General features: G+C 31.3%; 1 protein-coding gene across 12 annotated transcripts in view; it reads left to right on the plus strand.

Moving 5' to 3' along the window:
• Nucleotides 1-19,671, plus strand: part of LOC130442468 (uncharacterized) — a 501,073-nt gene that overhangs the window by 397,559 nt on the left and 83,843 nt on the right. For all 12 annotated transcript variants that reach the window (XM_056776607.1, XM_056776611.1, XM_056776606.1 and 9 more), the window contains one exon: nt 12,085-12,172. In XM_056776607.1, coding sequence (XP_056632585.1) covers nt 12,085-12,172 — 88 coding nt within the window. The remainder of the gene's footprint in view (nt 1-12,084; nt 12,173-19,671) is intronic.

The following is a 19,671-nucleotide window of genomic DNA, read 5'->3' on the forward strand; positions in this document are numbered from 1 at the left end:
GTTTATAATTAGTTCGATCTTAAGATTAATTGTATTCATATAAATATTCAAAAATAAAGTTTTTTAAAAATAAATTTCGAAACCCGAAATTTATAATTCGAAAACTATGCCGAATACTACTAAATATTATGTAATAACTTAAAACTCCTTATTTCAAAAACATTGCATTAAAAAGTTTCTGCACAGGTATAAACGACCCCTATTGCGAATATTTTTTAGAGGAAACTCTCCAAAAATGTATTGCTTACGATAAACACAAAAACCAACATCAGTACATGAACTTTTTAAAAGGTCAACAAGATAAAACCTTTTCGCCTACAAAAAGGATCAATTCCCCGGCACCACAATTGAATGGGAGATCCAATTTCTCATGCAATAATACTCAAAATTTCAATCATCTATCTCAACCACATTTCAATTCATTCAGAAAGGCTCCTCCCAACAACACAAATTTTCATAGACGCAACTTACAATCTAATATTCCAGAAATAATTATTCTCTGTCTTTTAATTGTTCTCCACTCCATAGCAACCTCTCAAACTCTCATAATAACACCATCACGCCCCGATGAGTGGCGTACAAACTATCAATTCAAGATATAAAACCATGAGTATCTTTACCAGAAAAACTCATCATTTCATTGTGAATACCACTGATGAAGAACTTGAACTTTCTGAGAAAAATTACGAAAATTGTGAAGAGGTAAAGGGTCAGGATTTTCAAATGAATCCGACTCCCGAATCACCTCCTCCGCAAATCTAAGTAATATCAGAACATTTCCTCAGTCACCATATTTAATTTTACTAAAAACAGGTATTAATTGACTCTGGAGGTTCCAATAGTATAATTTCTCCCAATACAGGCATCTATGTAGTTCACATCAATACGAAAAACCTTTCCTATTAATATCCGTGAAAATAACTCATAAGTATTTCTCTAACATTAAAACACCTTTTTGCATATTGATAAACCTATCGATGCTCGAATAGCAGATTGGAGCAAATATTTCGATATTTTACTTGGAAATTTTGATTTGGAACGTTGGAATGCTTTAATTGATTATGAAAATAAAATTTTAACGCTAAGAAAATCTAATATTAGAATTTCTTTTTCAATTTTACACAATAAAATTCCACTCGACATATTTCATGGTGACATACTACTCCTGGAAATGAAAATTAGTAACATAAAAATTCCTCAATCTATTCACACGGTAACGAACGGTTATGTAGACAATATCATTTTACCGTGTCCATTGCAACTTAATACTACTACTAATACATGTTCAACGTCTTGATAATTATGAGGTTTCGAACGGTCCTTCGACCCAAAAGATGATAAGAACTCAACATTTAAATTCCGATGAAAAGCAAAAAAATTTAAACATTTTGTAAAACATATAAGGATATATTTTATGATGAAAAATCAGACTTATTATTCATATCAGCTATTAAACACGAAATAAGAACTAAAGACGAACATCCAATATACTCTGCCCCAGTTTGGATAGTGCGAAAAAAGGCAGAGGCATCCGGAGAAAAAAAAGTTTCATATAAAGATCCCACTTTTCGCTTAGCTCGCTGGAGACTTAAGCTAGAAGATTACAATTTTGAAGTTAGATACAAAAAAAACGAAGAAAACAAGTCGCTGACGCACTAGCTCGTGTACAACTTAACGCTCTTGATAAAATTAGTTTAAATCAAGAAGAACCCCTAAATGAAACTGAATTTGACATAAATGAATTTTTAGACAAATTTGGCAGAATCAAATCCCACAATACACAACACTCTGATATCGAATACCCAATAACTGGAATTCAAATTTCGGAAGAACCAATTAATTTGTCCACAAATCAAATTATTATAATACCACAGTCCTCAGAAAACGAAATAACTTATAGGAAAATATTTAACAAGCCCAGATACACTATCACAGTTAACAGATAATTCTAACAAATTTTGAAACCGAATCTAAAAGTTGCAATAAAACTACCACATGGTTTAAGACCATTCATTTGTAATTATTTCAGAAAACACATAGATTCTACTATCAAAGCTGTATTTTCTTCTATACTATTAGATGTCGAAGAGAAAGAAAAACAAATATCTTACGGATAACCACAACGGGATTGTAGAAACTTATAAACATCTAAAATCGAAGCTCTGTTGGCGCTTTATGCAAACTACAATTCCAGACTTTATCAATAAATGTGACATTTGTTTGAAATACAAGTACGAAAGACACCCTTACAAAGTACTACAACTTAAACCTTTGTTAGGACAAAAACCTTTCGATATAATATACTTACATTTGTTTCATTGCAATAAAAATACCTATCTTACAATTGTAGATCCCTCTTCTAAATATGCTCAATGTTATAAAATTCTAGACAAAACGTCTGTTTCTATCATAAGTAAATTACTTCTCTCGCCATAAAAAATGAAAAAAGAATTTTCAAAATGACATAAAATAGAAATTCACTCTACATCTGTTAATAACTCTTTGTCAAACACCCCCGTCGAACGCTTCTATTCCACACTGATCGAAAAATTGAGAACTCTACAAGAACAAAACCCTCAAGAACCTTTCGATAATATTTTTACACATGCTATTTTAATCTATAACCAATCTATTCATAGTGCTCCAAATGTTTCAACTTTTTCTATTCTTAATGGCCGGAGAATTATATTTCGATTTCGATCTGCTCTTATATGAAACCTATAACCAAAAACATAAAGACAAATTGCAATCCGTTGTTGCAGAATCATATCAAAAACAAAAAAGGCAAGAAATACTAGATCAATAGAACCAAAATGCAGAACCCAATCCTTCACAAACTTTATACGTTATAAAAAAGAAACAAATCTAAATTACAATCTCCTTATACCACTATGAAACCAGAAATATAGAACAAAACAAAATAATCGGTTACACTAACAAATAGAATTAAACTAGTACACATTCGAAATACGTAAAACGTGTCCGTAAGGTGACGAATAAAAACTCTAAAGACTATTTATTTATAGAAGGACAATTCTATCCCTGGAACATTCTCTCAAAATCTATGATATTCCAAATAATATTATGTCAAAGAAATTGGAAATTCAAGAGAAATTTCTCACTATCATAGGCACGTCTTGCACATTGACTTAGACAAATTAGAAGAAACATTATCCATAGAATATAGATCCTAAAACTTATTTCAAATTCTCATAATACGTCGCTTTCATCTTTATATTCTCAGTTTATTCATTTACTAGACGAAACGATAGATAATTTACATAAAATCATATGTAAAGAGAAGAGAGGTTTTTTCAACGTTCTCGGTACTACGATCAAGTATGTAACAGGTAATCCAGACGACACTGACCTAGACTCACTTAGAACACAAATAACCGCTTTAGAATTAAAACAAAATCAAATTGTGCGAAAATTCAATAAAATATTAAAAAACATCAACAACAATAATTTGATGATCTCTACAGCTATCAATATATTATAAGCTGATTTCGATGGATACGTCGCCCTTCATAATGAAATTGTTAACCTCGAAAATACTAATGAATTCACAATGAACTTGTACCAACAGTCACTTTATCTTATTTGAATCTTTCAAATATAGAATGAACTTGAAATTCTAAAAAAGCAACTTATCAAAATTTAGTTAAGAAAAGTCCTCCTTATTAATGATGAACATATTTACAAATTAGTGGAATCTTATAGATCTTTAATCTGTCAAAATTACATTGCAATTTCATGCTGACGCTTGATTCAAGCATCAGGCAGTATGAATTATATTAGCACGTCATCTGAAGTAGATGTAGTGGATGTGCGTTATGAACTGATTTTCCATCAAAAGAGACCTTTAATGGAGATAAATAATCGTAAAAGTATAAATTTGCTTATTTGTTTCTTTCAACCTTTTAAGTAAATATATATTTTCATTAAAAGTTTTTGAGCTTCGGTTAATTTTTATTTGAATTTCATTTTTTTTGACGTTTCGCTTTTTACAAAAGAATTACGAGTATAATTAAAATGGTTAAAAGATAGTTCAAAATGTTTCTTCTTAAGTATATTATAACATATAAAATACATTAAGTACAGTATCATAATTAATAGGTTTCGAGAAAAAATATTCTATTTGATTATTTTCTACATTTAAACTATGTCTAAGATAGCTTCAGAATCTAAAATATTTTGATAGAAGATAGAAGAAATGCACGTTTTGCAGATCCTTTATAGGTGGTGAGAGAGATTCTATAATACTCGGAATATTTAGATTGACATGTAAATGTAATTGAGAATTCTGAATTGTTTTATTGAAATTATTAATAATTTGGTTCCTAACAGAATATCGCATTTTTATTAGATTTTGTAAGTTTTCTTGATTTTGTTTCGAATGTTTCAAATTGAAGTTATTCTTACTTCATCACCGGAGTCTAAATTTCACGTGATGGCTTTTATAACTAATCTCAGACCGTTCATTATTCTTCTTTTTGGTCTATCAAAGGTAGAATGAATGTTAATGTTATAAATTTTTTCTTCTATATTATTTTTTGTATATTCGATTATATTTACAATATTTTTTGTAGTATTTGATATATTGTTTTTTACATCACTACACAGTGTACTTATTATATTCTACTAGTAGTGGATTTAAATGACTATTTCCTTCGAAAAATTTAAGCCAACCAAAAAGCTGTAATATTTTATGTTTACCTAGCAACGATCAAATTTCAGCGATAATACTACACTAGTGCAAATTATCGATAATTTGCACTAGTGCCAAATTTTCGTCTAGGATTAATAAACATCATTTGGTTTTAATTTTATATTTTAAGAAAAGGAACAATTATTGAAAATGCAATTAGAATATACAACTTTACTGGAGGCCGACGATGGTGTTTCTATGCTGCTTCCACCACTTCTTATTGTTACTTCGCTACTGTCATTTCGCATTTTTTGTACAATTTCCTCGTGGTGTTCACTATTTACTTGGAGGTAACTCTTTATCGATGATTGATTTGAGTGTCCGGTAACCTTCATAATTTGATTTTCTGAAACCCCAACCTTGGCAAGCTGAGTAACTGCCGCAGCACGGTTCGAGTGATTTGTCACTTTTATTCTTTTCGTGTCAATTCCTATAGCTTCCGCTGCATCTCTTGTCCACTTTGAAATTTCATTTCGTCCTACTGGACAATTTTTAAAAAAACCTTGTCGATAACTTAATTTTCTCGATACCAATTCAATGCCGATATGATGATCGTCAACTACGGTATAATTTAAAGAATAAAAAATTTTAAACACAGAATTAAGTTTATTTTAAATTAAATTTTTCTCAGGAAATAGTCTGCCAAAATGCCCTCTCGTGCATGTCAAATTGTCTCATAATTTCCTCTCGTGCGCATTCGCGCACTCGAGAAAATTAAATTATCGACAATTTGACATGCACTCTGGACATTAATATTGATAATAATGAAAAAAGTATGACTGGATTTCTGTAATTTGGCAAATCCAAGATATATAAGAAGTTTTCCCAAGTTGTGGGTAACATCTTTTATTTTCACTGTTGCGTCTCCGACGGTGACGAACCTGAAATGAATTTATAGGTATGGAGTCTTTTTAGGACGTTTTATGTTTGGCAGATGAATATTTTCTGAAGTATTTTTGTGTCAAATAACGATTTTAGCTGTTTTTAGTTGTATAGTTTTGCTTTTAATTTCTTCGAGTTATTTATTTTTTGTTTTATGTTGTGCGTTTTTATTACTAAGCATCCACTAACTAACTAATCACTTAGGTATCATTGCATGATTTACGATATAAACGTTGTGTATGTAAGAGACGAGTTACCAGTTTTAGTTATAATATGGCTCTTACATACAAGTTATACTTCGGAATTTTCCGATCGTTAATCGATAGTATTGTGCGTCCGCTACATACAAATATGCATCCGGGATGGCTGCTGCTCTCAATTGGATTCCCAGATGTTGGTGTGAGTAGAATTCGTAGTCTGGTGGTTGGATCCTTTATGGTGGAAACTCCCAACCTGGCAGCTGTAGAAAAATGGAAAAAAATACAATGAGAAAGGAAACGGGAGCACAGATGGAAATTACGGAAGAAGGAACGAGTACAAAGAACATATTTGAACAAAAGGAGCTTATGCTCTAATATATTAAAAAAACTGAATTTATGTTTTTTAAAATAAAACCAAATAGGAATCTATTCTATTCGTTCTGTTTCCCAAATAAATAGAAAATACGAATTCATATGAAAACTATCATACAAATTTAGCCTAAAACAAAAGGAAATCTATAAAGATAACTGAAATTTTTGTGAGCACAATAAAAAAAGGAAAGAAAAACTTATCTGCAAATACAAAGAATAAAATCACCTCAAATTTATTAAAAATTACTTCTATCTGTAGATATGTAAAAAGAAGAATTTCTAGGTTTTATTGAATTTCTTGAATTGAGAGTAGAGGTCGATATCAAATTATTTTCTACAAAAATTGGAAAGTTAGAATAAATAAATCCGAAGTGACTACTGTGCCACAATACGTGTGCAAAGGTATTCCTTCGTTCACATATTGTTCATATTGAAAAACGTAAAAAGCCGAATGAGCATGACAATAATTCTTTGTTTAATTTCAAGTTTTATTATAGTAGGTGGCTCGAAATTTACTTCTGAAAATATTAATTGGTATAACTATTACCGGAATATCTTGATATATGAACAGTAATGTCGTCATCGTTATGTATATTACTTTCAATATCGTTATCTGTTTCATTATCGTCGAAAGCATTTTGATGATACTTCATCAAATTTGTCTGTATAATCTAATTAATTGTTAGAACACTGATGTTCCCGGGGTTTTGCTTCGTTAATATTCATTTGAATTCGAGATAAACAATCACGGTTAGTATATAAAGCTATTTTTTGTAAACAAGATTGTAATCATATTCTTCAAGTTTCAAGCGCCATCTAACGAGCTTGGAACTTGAAAATTTTGAGTGGGAATAACCATGGTCTGTAACTATTGTAAACTTCCTTCCAAAAAGGTCGGAAGTATTTAACTGCCCAAACAATTGCAAGTAGCTCTTTTTTAATTAAAGAATAAATACATTCTAAATCATTATTTTTCCTTGGCTTAGACCAGCACCTAAAGCAATATTACTTGCATCTGTGGTTAAGTTAAAAGGTTCTGTAAAATCTGGATATTGAATTATTGGCTTATCCATTAACAAATTTTCACAAATTTCAAAACATTCGACGTAATCGGGAACTTTTATATTGTTAGTTGAATCTTATTTTAAGATCTTCGTTAATGGATTAGCCAATTTTGAAAATCTTTTATAAATTTTCGATAATTACCTAATAATCCGAGAAATCCTTGCAATTGGCATTCGCACATTTTCATAGTGCACGTAATAAGATAACTTCAGAATATCTTCCTCGGCCATTTAGATCTGATGAAAACCAGAGACAAGATCTGAAGTCGTAAAATATTGACAGCGTTCAAACTTATCTAGTAACCTTGTAATGTCTGGTAATGGATAACGATATCCAATAGTTATTACATTTACTATTATCCAAATGTTGCTGGACCATGGACAATTAGAAGATCTAATAATATTTTGGTTTAAAATTTTTGGATTTCTACCTCATGAATCTCAGGAAATCTGTATGATTTAGAATAGATAGGTATTTCGCTAGTTTTAATAAGATGTATTATTTTACCAGTAAAGGTAAGATGATTCCGTTCAACATGAAAAATATCTTTAATAGAAGGATTTAGATCTATTTTAAAATTAGATTATGTTGGATTTAAAATTGTACATAAAGCTTTATTACTTTCTACCTTTGTTAGGCATTCTGGGATTTCTAATTTCCCAATTCTTGTTTATGGTATAATAATTACATAAACATTTTCTACATTCTCAATATTTAATTTAATTACTTGCTCGCAACGAAGAGGCACTACTATACAATTAGTGAATCTTCTTTTAATATCAAAATGATTTATAGTTTATTTCAGAAAGATATAGAGTAATAAAATTTCATTAGATATGCAAAGGAACCACAGAGTGATCCAACGAATATTCAAGCCACTTTCATAGTTTGGCATTGATTTTTTGTAAATTTCTCTCTTTTTATTAAGTGCAGGTAGTACCACCCTTCATTTACATTGGAATGTGTGATGATATATTAAATTTGAATTCTATTATAAAAATCAAAAGGCGTTTCGTTACCTTGTTTCATTTATGAAAACTCTATACGTCATGTGTAAATATCCCTTTTATCAGCAAAGTATTTGAAAGTGCGTCCTTAAAATTTTCCCACATTTCTTACAGTACAAGGAGAAATATTTATAGCTGATTTACCTTCAATATTTGCTAATCAAATATTCATTTAGAAGGTTCCATACATCTATAGTATCATAAAATTTGCTAACTTATTGAAGGAAAGTTTTTATGGAGCTAGTTTCATTTTTTTTTCATATCTTTTTAAGTCAGAATTTGAAATGTTTGAATCAGAATTTGCGTCAGAATCGTCAGATATGTCAGAAAATTCGATATTTCCTCTATAAGACATAAAAAACTTTCAGTTTGAGAAGGAAGATCCTTTCCATCGGCTTGAACAGGAACGTGCAATATCTTATAGCTTCTTCCAGGTTCTAGACAACACAAATTTTCTAGTTGGGTACTCATTTCGCCCAGCTAAGAATTCTCACTTGAAAACTTCACTTGTTCGAATAGTCAATGAATCGTAAAAACGCACCGAATGTTATTTTCATTAACGCTTGTTTGACTATCTGACTGACTGCGCCACTTATATTTTAAAATTTAATTACATATTACAATAATGTTATTGTAACGTCTTTACCAGCTATATTATGAGTGGTTTTTTATTGGGAACGTTGATATATTAATAAAGACTTGAGTTATTGAAAATACTATTTTAATTTTTAAACAGAAGAGACCTAAAATCAAGAACATTTAGAAATATACATACATACATATATATATATATATATATATATATATATATATATATATATATATATATATATATATATATATATATATATGTATGTGAAATGTAAAGAAGTCTTTGCCAGCTATATTATGAGCGGTTTCTTCTTGGGAACGTGGCAATGAAACACCAAAGTGGAATAGAAATATTTCTATCAACGTCAATTTGAATATTTAATTTTGTATTCTATGACTTTGAACATTTATACAAGAATTAATACTATCAAAAATCACCGAAAATTATAATTAATTATTTTTCAGACGATCAATACATAAGTATTTTCATTTATCCCGAATATAAAGTGTCAAAAGGATTGGGATAAGTTCAAATAATAAATTTGCACACTTTGTGGCAAGTATTCAATATCGTAGGTTACTGGATGTGTGTTCAAATAGCTTGCACCCTCCAAGCAGATGTTACATTTTGAATGATCTTTGATGTTTGCTGACTCTTTTTGCATGTGTCGAATTGTGTGTTCGGATCCTAAATCCCATTCTTCTTGTAGTTGATAACTTGATCCTGGATAGTCATTATGAAGCTTTCGGTCTCTGGAAAAAAGAGATCCGCTAGTAAGCCATCTATTCGAAGCTTCTTTACCTCTTCCTCATCTTTTCGGGTAATGTTCTAGAAGTGGTTGATTTCGTGTTGTGGTTATTGTTCTTCATCATCTTTGTTTATGTTCACCTCTAAATACTTTTCAACTCTGTTTCAGTCTATTTCAGACTTCCAAAAGAATAGCTTAAACCAGAAGAAACCTCAAGAAGATAAGATTGGAGATGAGACAGTTAATGTTTCTGTTAGCTCCTATGCTAAAACCGTTCTTCGTATTATTGAGCATAGTAGATAGAGGATTCATTGCGAGGCAGAACCACAACGGGCTAACGAAGTTACACTGGTATATTCCCGTGCGAATGGGTATGTTGTCACTACTAATGGAGTTTGGAGCGATGTGCCGATATAGGTTTGTTCACCATCCTTTCATCGATGTTGAAAGGAAACAAACCAAAATTGAATGGACTATGTAAATCTGCAAGACCTCCACAAGACAGAAAAAATGTATATTATTAAACGCTCCTCAATAAGTTGTTCTCTATATATTTGGTGATTTTTTCCACAGCCTTTTAATTCCTCTGCTAAGGTATTGTTTTCCTTAAAATACCTATAAATTCTGTTAGTGATACCATCTGTGAGTATCTTATATAGAGTGGGAAGGCATGTGATAGGTCGGTACTGAGTGGGGTCATCCCAGGAGCATATGAGTGGAACATATTCTTGGAAATGTTGAGAGATCTTCTGGGTTATGTGAGAGGTGGGTAAATTATTATCTTTATTATGTCAATATCACACGTAATTTCAAAAACATATGTCATATTTAAATTATTATGACATGATGACTAATTCAGGGAATATTAAGAATTACCTTTAGTTTCCGTTGTACTATGAAACGCAGTCTCATCGCTCTTCTGAGCTTCTAAATTGTTGTTAAAATGAATGACTTCAGATTCAGAGAGTTCCGATATGGAATTTAAACCATCACTTGATTCTGTGTGGTGTTAAGTATTGTGTTCAGACCATAGAGATATATGGCCGATAGAAAGAGAGAGAGAATAATTTATGTATTGCTGTCTCTGTCTAATGGCGCATGCGCATTGATTAGATTTCGTGTCAGAACATGAATTGAAACAGAATAAGATCTTTCCTGCAATACTGTTGATAAACGAAATCTAGTGCAATGAAAATAATTGTATATTTCCCAAGTAATATTCAATAAAAATAGGTTGAGCTAATGTACAAATCATTAGGCTAAGCCCCTCAGCCCACAACTTTTTGAAGTACTTCACAGTATGTATATCCATGAATGCACGGTAGCCGAGGTGTCAAGATCTCAGCCTTTAGATTTTGCTTTTCTCGGTTCGATTCCCGCAAATGCCAATTTTTTTAATGTTTTTTTTTGCTAATATATTTATAGGAATATTGTTTTGAGAGAATTTTTTGGTATTCTTTTATATTTTATTTGTGGAATTAATTTTGCAAGGCTAATTAATTATCATTATAACTGAAAATTTATTCCTATTGTATCAATCAAAATTTTTTATTGCATTCCATTAAGTCAACATTATTTATCAGTAGTGCACGTAATAATTTGAAGAATAAATTCAGTTTATCAGTACTTAAACAAAATGGAATACTCTGAAGGACCAAAACTCAATTATAATTAACTAAAACACTTTATTTAACAATTCTTTAATAATAAATTAGTACAACTACGTAAAAAGACAGTACGTATACTAATATTACTTCCGGCTTTTCAATAAAATCTTTTTAATTGGGTACGATACATTCGATTATATTATATTTCAAATCGTGCGCAGTACGCAACAAAAGAAAGAGATAGAAATACATAAATGATTCTTTTTCTCTTTTCATTCGCGAGACGCTCTCACTTGTAGGCATGCCTACTCTATTGGTAATATCTCTATGGTTCAGACGCCGCTTTTGTAACAAGAACCAAGAGGAATTTGTGGAAATCAAGAGCATAGGATCAGTATTTTGACTACTCATGTATTCACTCTCAGTACCCTCAACATCATTTATTTTAAATTATTTTTTCATCGGCGTATTCCTTAGACTGAAACAAATTAAATTCACAAATGAATTATTTTTTTTTATTTACCATTTTTTCATTTTATTCAACGCACCTTTGAACTTTGAGATACCTAGAATACATGGTGATTTTAGGTAGTAAAGGATAATTAAAAATGTAACTTGTAAACTTGAAAAAAAAAATAAAAATAGAGAATACATTGACTACACAGAAGTTCGGATGCACCTGACACATATTAAAAACATCTAAGGCTGTCTTGGCCTACTATATCTACAATGAATGGCCAAGTTTGGGTGGATTCCCTTCATGGGATGTGAAAATGTCCTCGGGTAAAGAAAATCTCCCACCTGCATGGGTGTTTATTTTAAATCATGTAACGAATTGTTGATACGAAACTGAATATTTTCAAATACTTGCCCAATTAACAAATTTTTGTGTTGTTTCAGGCTAAATTGGAAACAAAAGCTTTAAAAGCTAAACGTCCCGGTTTTACAGATGATCGCTACAATGAAACATCATATTACATTGAAAATGGTAAGTCGTGAAATTGAGGATTTTCTCATTTTCTATGAAATTATTTATTTCAAAATAGTGGTAACGAATTGTCAAACTTTTTGTTTCATACAATGGTAGAATTAGATTATAAATTGTAATTATACGAGGTGTAGCTAGTAAATAATCGGGCTGAAGTTTTAACACTTTGTATTCTTTACCATACTGTTGAAATCACTGCCCGATGTCCTCTTTCTACCTACAGTGGGTGGGAAATTCGATCACTTTTGCATCACCCGCTTCCATACTTGCAAACTCATTGATATCCGCTTGTCAGAATTTTCACTAGATTTCAGTAGGATTACCTCGAATACTATATTCAGCTGTAGACGACTGAGTACGTCAAAATTGTGTGAGACCCTGTACAATCTGATGTCAAGGGAAATGAAAAGGTCATCCAAGATATTGAGAGACAGTTTCATTCGGTTGGAGAGAAATTAGCTAAGGCTGATCATTAGGTTGACTATTAGCCACTGGTATAAGGCCAAGCACTTTAAGATAATGGGCTTCACGCAACATGCAGAGGCCACGAGGAAACACCACGCATTGTTAAACTGCGCTCCTTGCCTGGGTGTTCGAGATATTTAAGCTTCTTCGCGTAGCACACGAAGTAGGTCTCCATGATCTGTAGTCCAATCCATGACTGTCCTTCATGTAGTTATGTAGTGTTTTTTTTCTCATCCAGTTGATGTTATTGTAATATTTTCATCATTTCGATGCTTCAAGAGGCTATAAATGATTGCAATACGATACACACAGAAATATATATCACAACTATATTCATGTATAATCTGCACTTTTTCTGCCGATCATCAATTGTAATCCTTGATTTGAGGGCTACTTGATCTTGAAATGAAAATATTTCCTATCTGTAGAGATTATATACTAACCTTATACAAGAATTGAAATGAATTGCTTTTTATATGAAAAAATAGAAAAAAAAAAGAAATTATTTTAGAACAAATAATGTAATTTTATTTTAGAAATAATCCTTCACTATGTTATTATATTAGAGTTAAAAAATTTGTGCTGTAACTTATTCTCAAATAAACTAAATAACGATGTATGTTTATATGGGAATCAAATCTGACATTGATTTTCTCTCAAAATAATAATATTGAATGTTTTAAAACTTGTACTGTCTGATTTGTGGAATCATGATTATTGTGTGTTGGTATTAGCAATTTCCGGACTATTTTAATTATTTCTAATTTCTATACTAGAAATTTTATGGTACAATTGAATATACAGACATCTAGCCAAAAATCAACACAGTTCCTTATTAGTAAGTACTCAAATGTTTAATAGTCCAGGAAATAAAGCTCAAAATAGACAAAACGAGTTTTTCGTCCTGTATCAATTTATACAAAAATTTAGGCTTAGCCTCATTTCATCCTCTAGTTCATTTTCTATATTGTGCCGTTGTACGATTTTCTTCTTTTTAGGGGTTAGAACTACCCCTAATTGCAAAAAAATGTGAAATAACATTTTATTAAATGGCTTGGATTAGTTAAATAAGGATTGTTTTATGTGTAGGATACAATTTTATAATATTTCAACCCTTTATTACATAGAAATCTTTATAATATAATTCAATTGATCTAAATACAAAAAAAATATGATTTCATAAAAAAATAGATTTACATACAAAGTCACGCAAAAAATAGATTTACATACAAAGTCACGCATTACATACAATGAAATTTACAAATCTGGAATCAAAAAATCACGGAATTCTGGGAATTTGGCGACGTCAAAATGGAAATTTCAATCACGAATAACTTCCACTGTCTAAGCTGAATTATGTTTTAATTCGTAGAGGTGGTAAATAACATGTCAATAATCAATCTTATTAAGTGAAAACAATGAACCTTGAAAATTTTTGTTGCTATGACAGATTTTAAGTTTTCTGACAAAAATTTTGCATGAGCGAAAAAATATGTGAAATATTTCAATATCTCTCATTTTTCCGTAAGTTATATTTTATATTTTCTACAGCCCATATCTTGAGATCGATCAATCGAGCGAAATTTTTGCATTGGTCAGAAAAATTAGTAAATTTCATGGTTTCGAATGGCATTAGTGAAAATATGAAATAGTTTTGTCTTTTTGGATAAAATTCAATTTTATTGGTATTATTCGGCAAAAAAAAACAAAATATCTCATAATAAAATACCTCACCTAAAAATATATGAGTGTGCAAAATTTCGTAAGCTCTGGAAAAAAGAGGTCAAAGCCTATATGACAACAAAAAGAAAATCGTGATTGAATTTGTATAAAATTTTTCAGATCCACATTTTTTGCCTGAATCATTACTGGACATCAGAGTTGTATCCATAGCTATGACCGTGAATTAAAGTTGTTTCTGAGACAAAAATTCAGATCTATCAATGGAAAACTAGGGAATCGTTAATCAAAGTCGAATAACAAGATTATGGTCATTTTTTTTTCTCGATCAGAATTCGTTTCAGGGTGACCAACTATGAAATCCGATATTCACAAATTTGAGACTTGAAAAATTTATCATATCACAAGTTATTTTTGACTTCTAGTCTTCCTGCTAGACCACTTTACGCCCCACCTGATTTAATATAAAGCCACTTTTAGAAAATAAGAAATATGCTGAAATGAAAACGTTTTAACTCCAGAAGCCACGAGAGATCAGGTGAAAGCCATTTCGAGGGAATTTTTTCAACCACGTGTTTAACGTTGGGATACATGCATTAATACCGAAGGGAATTGCTTCGTAGAAGAATACACAATTCTTTGTTGGGTTTTAACTTATTGACATAAGTAGTCGTACTTTTTCATCATGTCTTGTATTGAGAAATGGAAGTAATAAGTCCAATTCACAGATAGTAAATGTAGTGTAATAAAAAACAGAATATCTTACATAATTATATATTAGGTGTTCTTTAACCCCCAATGAAATTAGTTGATATGAATGTCACTTTTGGGTTTATCCGCGACAACGTCTATCATGTCCTTATTTTTCAATTTTTACTACGTTTTTCAATCTCCACCCATTGAGGTTGTTAAAAAGTAATTTAATCTTTATGGGGTCACTCAATGTATCGAAACAATCTCTTTCCTTACTAAATTCTTACATTAATAAGTTTAATTTATCTGTTGTGAACGTCTTCAGCTAGATTTTATTTTTTGTTCACAGTATAACACTGATTCATATCTTCTACCTTTATTATTATTCTTACCTATGTACAGATATATTGAGATCATTTAGTTATACTCCACAAATTTCTATTAGTGTATTGAAGTTTTTACGGAGCACTATTTCCGAAAAGGACAAGTAGTCTCGGACGAGAATACCAACGCCACCAAATCTATCAGTCCTGTTAATGTGTATAAAGTTGTACCCGCCCACATGAAATACTTTATTTGGTGATAACCAAGTCTCATTGAGGGTGATTAGTTCAAATTCAATAGTTGAGCTGGCTAAATAGTTTAAGAGGCTAGATTTATTTTTCAATATTGAATTACAATTCCATTGTATTATATTTAATTTTCTAATAGAATTCATCATCGTTAAGATCAGGTAGAGTTTATAATAGTTTTAATCTCTTTTTGTGTTTCTTGAAAAATATCTCAGTTTGGAATAGTTAAATTAAATTTTTTCATAATTTGTTCAAACATGAACGGAATTTTCTATAAAATTTCGATTTCTAGCTTTTCTTTGTATAATTGAAAATCATCTTTATGGGGGTTAGGCAAGACAGAGTTGCTAGTGGTAGTTTGGGATTTGAAGGTAGAAGGTTTGTTAACTATAAGGGGAGAAATAGCTTTGCGTTTTTTGGGAGGTTGGGTCGGTGGACGAGGCACCCAATTTTTATTAACTGGGGTATTTTCATTATCATTACCGTCATTTAGATGTGCTTGGATTATTAACCAAATATTCCGCATCTTTAAATGATATATTTTGTTCAGACACGGTTTTTTTAATCTTTATTTAATACTGGTAATTAGGACATTCTTTTGACACAGATTTGTGACCGTTTTGTTCGCAGTATATATACAAAATTCTTCACTTTTACATTCTCTACCGTCTTCAACATCATGTAGCTGTCCACATTTTATACACTTCTCAGTGGTACTTTTGCAAAATTTCTTAGTATGTCCATAGCGAAGGCATTTGTAGCACTGTACTAGAGGATATTCATATGGTTCTACTATAAACCGAACTAGATCAATTTTGACAAAACTGTACGTATTGTATCGGAATCAATAATTTTGCGTTTCATTCTTTTAACGTCTACGACTTTTTTTCGCTTTCGATATTTTCTAAGATATATTTTTCATTTAAAAATGTATCAACTTCCCTAATTACGCCTTTTTTGCGATTGAAGAAGATAGGAATATAAGCTATCAATTTGTTGCCTTTTATTATTTCGTGATTTATAATTAAATTTGCAGTTTTATAGTTTTTAAAAATAATTTTCACTTTATTTTTACCAATTAGCTTGGTATCTACTATATCGTTTTTAATTTTTTTCTCCTTAAGAAGGTAATGACCTACTTTAACTGCCGAAATACGAATACTAGTTTCTGTAGGTTCAACAATAACATAGAACGGTCCGATATCGGTTGAAGAATATTTATTACTTAAATTGTACTTGTTTACATCAATGCCCATTTGTCAGGAGGCTCATGTTGAGATGAGGGCCCTTCCCCGTCTGACTCGTCAGTCATATTAATATGAAGTTATTAACTTACCCAATGCCAAAGATGTTATTTATAAGTATTACCACTAGTAGAAGCTAATTTACTGTAATATTTAAAGATAAGGCACACCACACAAACCGACTATTCTATTCGCAGGTTCGAAAAGTACTGTTGTTGTTTTGTAATTCGTTTAGTTTCATACATGTTTAATACAATCTGTATGGGCAAAGAAAACTGGATTCCAAAGATTTTGTTTTTCAATATATCTAAATCTAGGCTCGCGTTTAAGCGATTTATTTTCACGAATTTACCCTTTAGTCATTATTCATCTCATCATCTCATAATCTTATATCAGTTTTATATTACCGTTTATATAGCTAGGATTCGTGCAGGCACTTCATGAAAGAACGTGTTCATAATAATATACTTCTGTATTTGTACGTTTATATATAGCAACTAAATTAGTTCGAGAATTCAGCGAAAACGAACGTTCTTATTCCGCTTTGAACACTCTTTGTCCCATTAAAAGCAGACTCCAATTAGGAAACTAGCAATGGGTTCGAGACGACTTCAATGTTAATTATCTGTGTAAATCTTTCATTCATTGTTCCAATAATTTTTATTATGATATCAATTTTGTCATTTTCATTTAATTAATTCGTGAAATATTTGAAATAGTAGCAAAAGTATACAATACAATACAGATAGAGTTCAAGAAAAAGATGGTTGATAGCAACATCAAACTCTGAATTCTTCAATCTTAACAAGGTCAAGTGTATTGAGATTCTCCTATGACATTTCTTCCACGAGACGTTACGTAGCAAAAACTCATTACCAGTTCAGATCCGTTGGCGCTATCGTCGAGGTTTTGCGAGTCTCTTATCCTGAAAGTCTTCTAATCCTTATTACTCCTTTCTCGTGCCTCTTCCGACAATATTCCTACTGGAAGAATCGACTTCTGCACTCTTTCAGCAACATACACCTTGGATGGCATTAAGTACCATGGATACTTCTCAATAGCAATCTCTCTGTTTCTGTTGGAATTTTTCGGGTCGATCATTAGATTGCTGTTTATAAATTTCAGTATGATAGAATTGTGCTACCTCAACCAATTGGGAAAACAAGGTAGTGCAGGTAGTCTAATCCTTTCCTTTTTTTGTTATCCAGCGTTACTGATGTGTGGCTTAATTGACCATCGTTGAGCAGGGAAAAAATTTGACAATTTTTTGATCCCTGAAACAGGGGAAAAAGCAGCGCTTTCGAAAATCGAATGTTTTCCGCTCTGGCATTACTGTGCGCCATCGTCATACCGTTCAAAAAATCAAGACAAATCACATTTGAGAACAATACTGATTTGCTATTTGAATGCCAATGACGTATATCATGCTGAGTTTATTTCTTAAGTCAGAGCGCCATTCACACCTTTCATTTTAAAGAGTTGATAAGATTTCGCAACAGTGTTTGTCAAAGACCTCGAGTGACTTTTTGTTATCTTCTCGCATAGAAGCAAGTATCAAAAGACAATGATCCCCAATGGTTCATTCTGGGGATAGTTGTAATAAAGAGTATTATAAATATGATACCATTGCTTTGTGAAAAGAATTGAGATTGAATTTTATTTCTGGAATCTCCCTCGTATAGCATAGCCGTGATTATAAAAATATTCTTTCCATTATAGTATATAAAGATGAACTGAATTTACTTCGCTCCTTTCAATTATGGAAAGTAATCAATATGGAATACCATTTTGCTTAAAGACCTAAAAAAACTTCCAAGAAATATGAATCACCTTAATATTAACAGCCTTTCAGAATTATGAAATTGGATTTTATGTATGGAATATGAGCAAAAGTTTTCATATTAATAAAATAGATATAATTATCTATGGGATCAAGTAAACTCAATATAAAAATTTAGTTAATATAAGCAAGAGCTTAATTCACTTGCAATTTCGTAAATTCTAGTATCAATCTCTGATCCAGTAGTCATAATTAGCCCAGAGCTCACAAATTATGCACTTTATTCAGATTCCTCTACTATTATTCGTGGAAAAGAATATTGAACAAAACATACATTCTGCATCAGCATAATCCAGGGATACATGCCCCATTAACCAGGTTCATAAGTTAAACCCCTCATAGTATTCTTCTTCACAATCAGTCTTATTTTTTTGTTCATTTATTTTTTTGCAGTTTTCTTGTTTCTTTAATTTTCTTTTTCTTGTCTTTCAGTATTTTTATATATTATATCATCCTTCTGAAAATATTGTGACTGCTAATACAATAGCTTTTCTCAATCTGTTAGAAACTTTTCTTCGTTTCTCTAGCCATGAACTTATTACGGAGATACTAAACTTATATTATTGCTAGTAAGCCCGTTTCATGATAAACTGTCTTTTTACATGCATAATTAAACTCAATTCCTAACATCATATGTCATATGTCTCAGTTAATACGAGGGTGAATCAAATATAAACGAGACTTTTGGACCTGCGCGCGCAATAGTGATGGAAGAACGTTCCGCTGTTATTGGCTGTTAGGTTGGTTTGTCAGGAGTGGGGGAAGCACGTGACTCATCATCATAGACTCGCTCAGTGTCCATCGTTACGATGTCCGAGCAGTAGGTACCTCCCTCTATTGCGCAACGTATTGTTATAAAGTTTTTAGCTGCAGAAGGTGTAAAACCGGCCGAAATCTTGAGAAGATTGACTGCACAGTTCGGGGAAAAGACGCTGTCGCGAGCTAGAGTGTTTGCTTGGCATAAACAGTTCGTGGAGGGCCGTGAACGTGTTGAAAATGAGAGCC

The sequence above is a fragment of the Diorhabda sublineata genome, chromosome 4, assembly GCF_026230105.1.
Source record: "Diorhabda sublineata isolate icDioSubl1.1 chromosome 4, icDioSubl1.1, whole genome shotgun sequence".
In the NCBI taxonomy this organism is placed as follows: Eukaryota; Metazoa; Arthropoda; class Insecta; order Coleoptera; family Chrysomelidae; genus Diorhabda; species Diorhabda sublineata.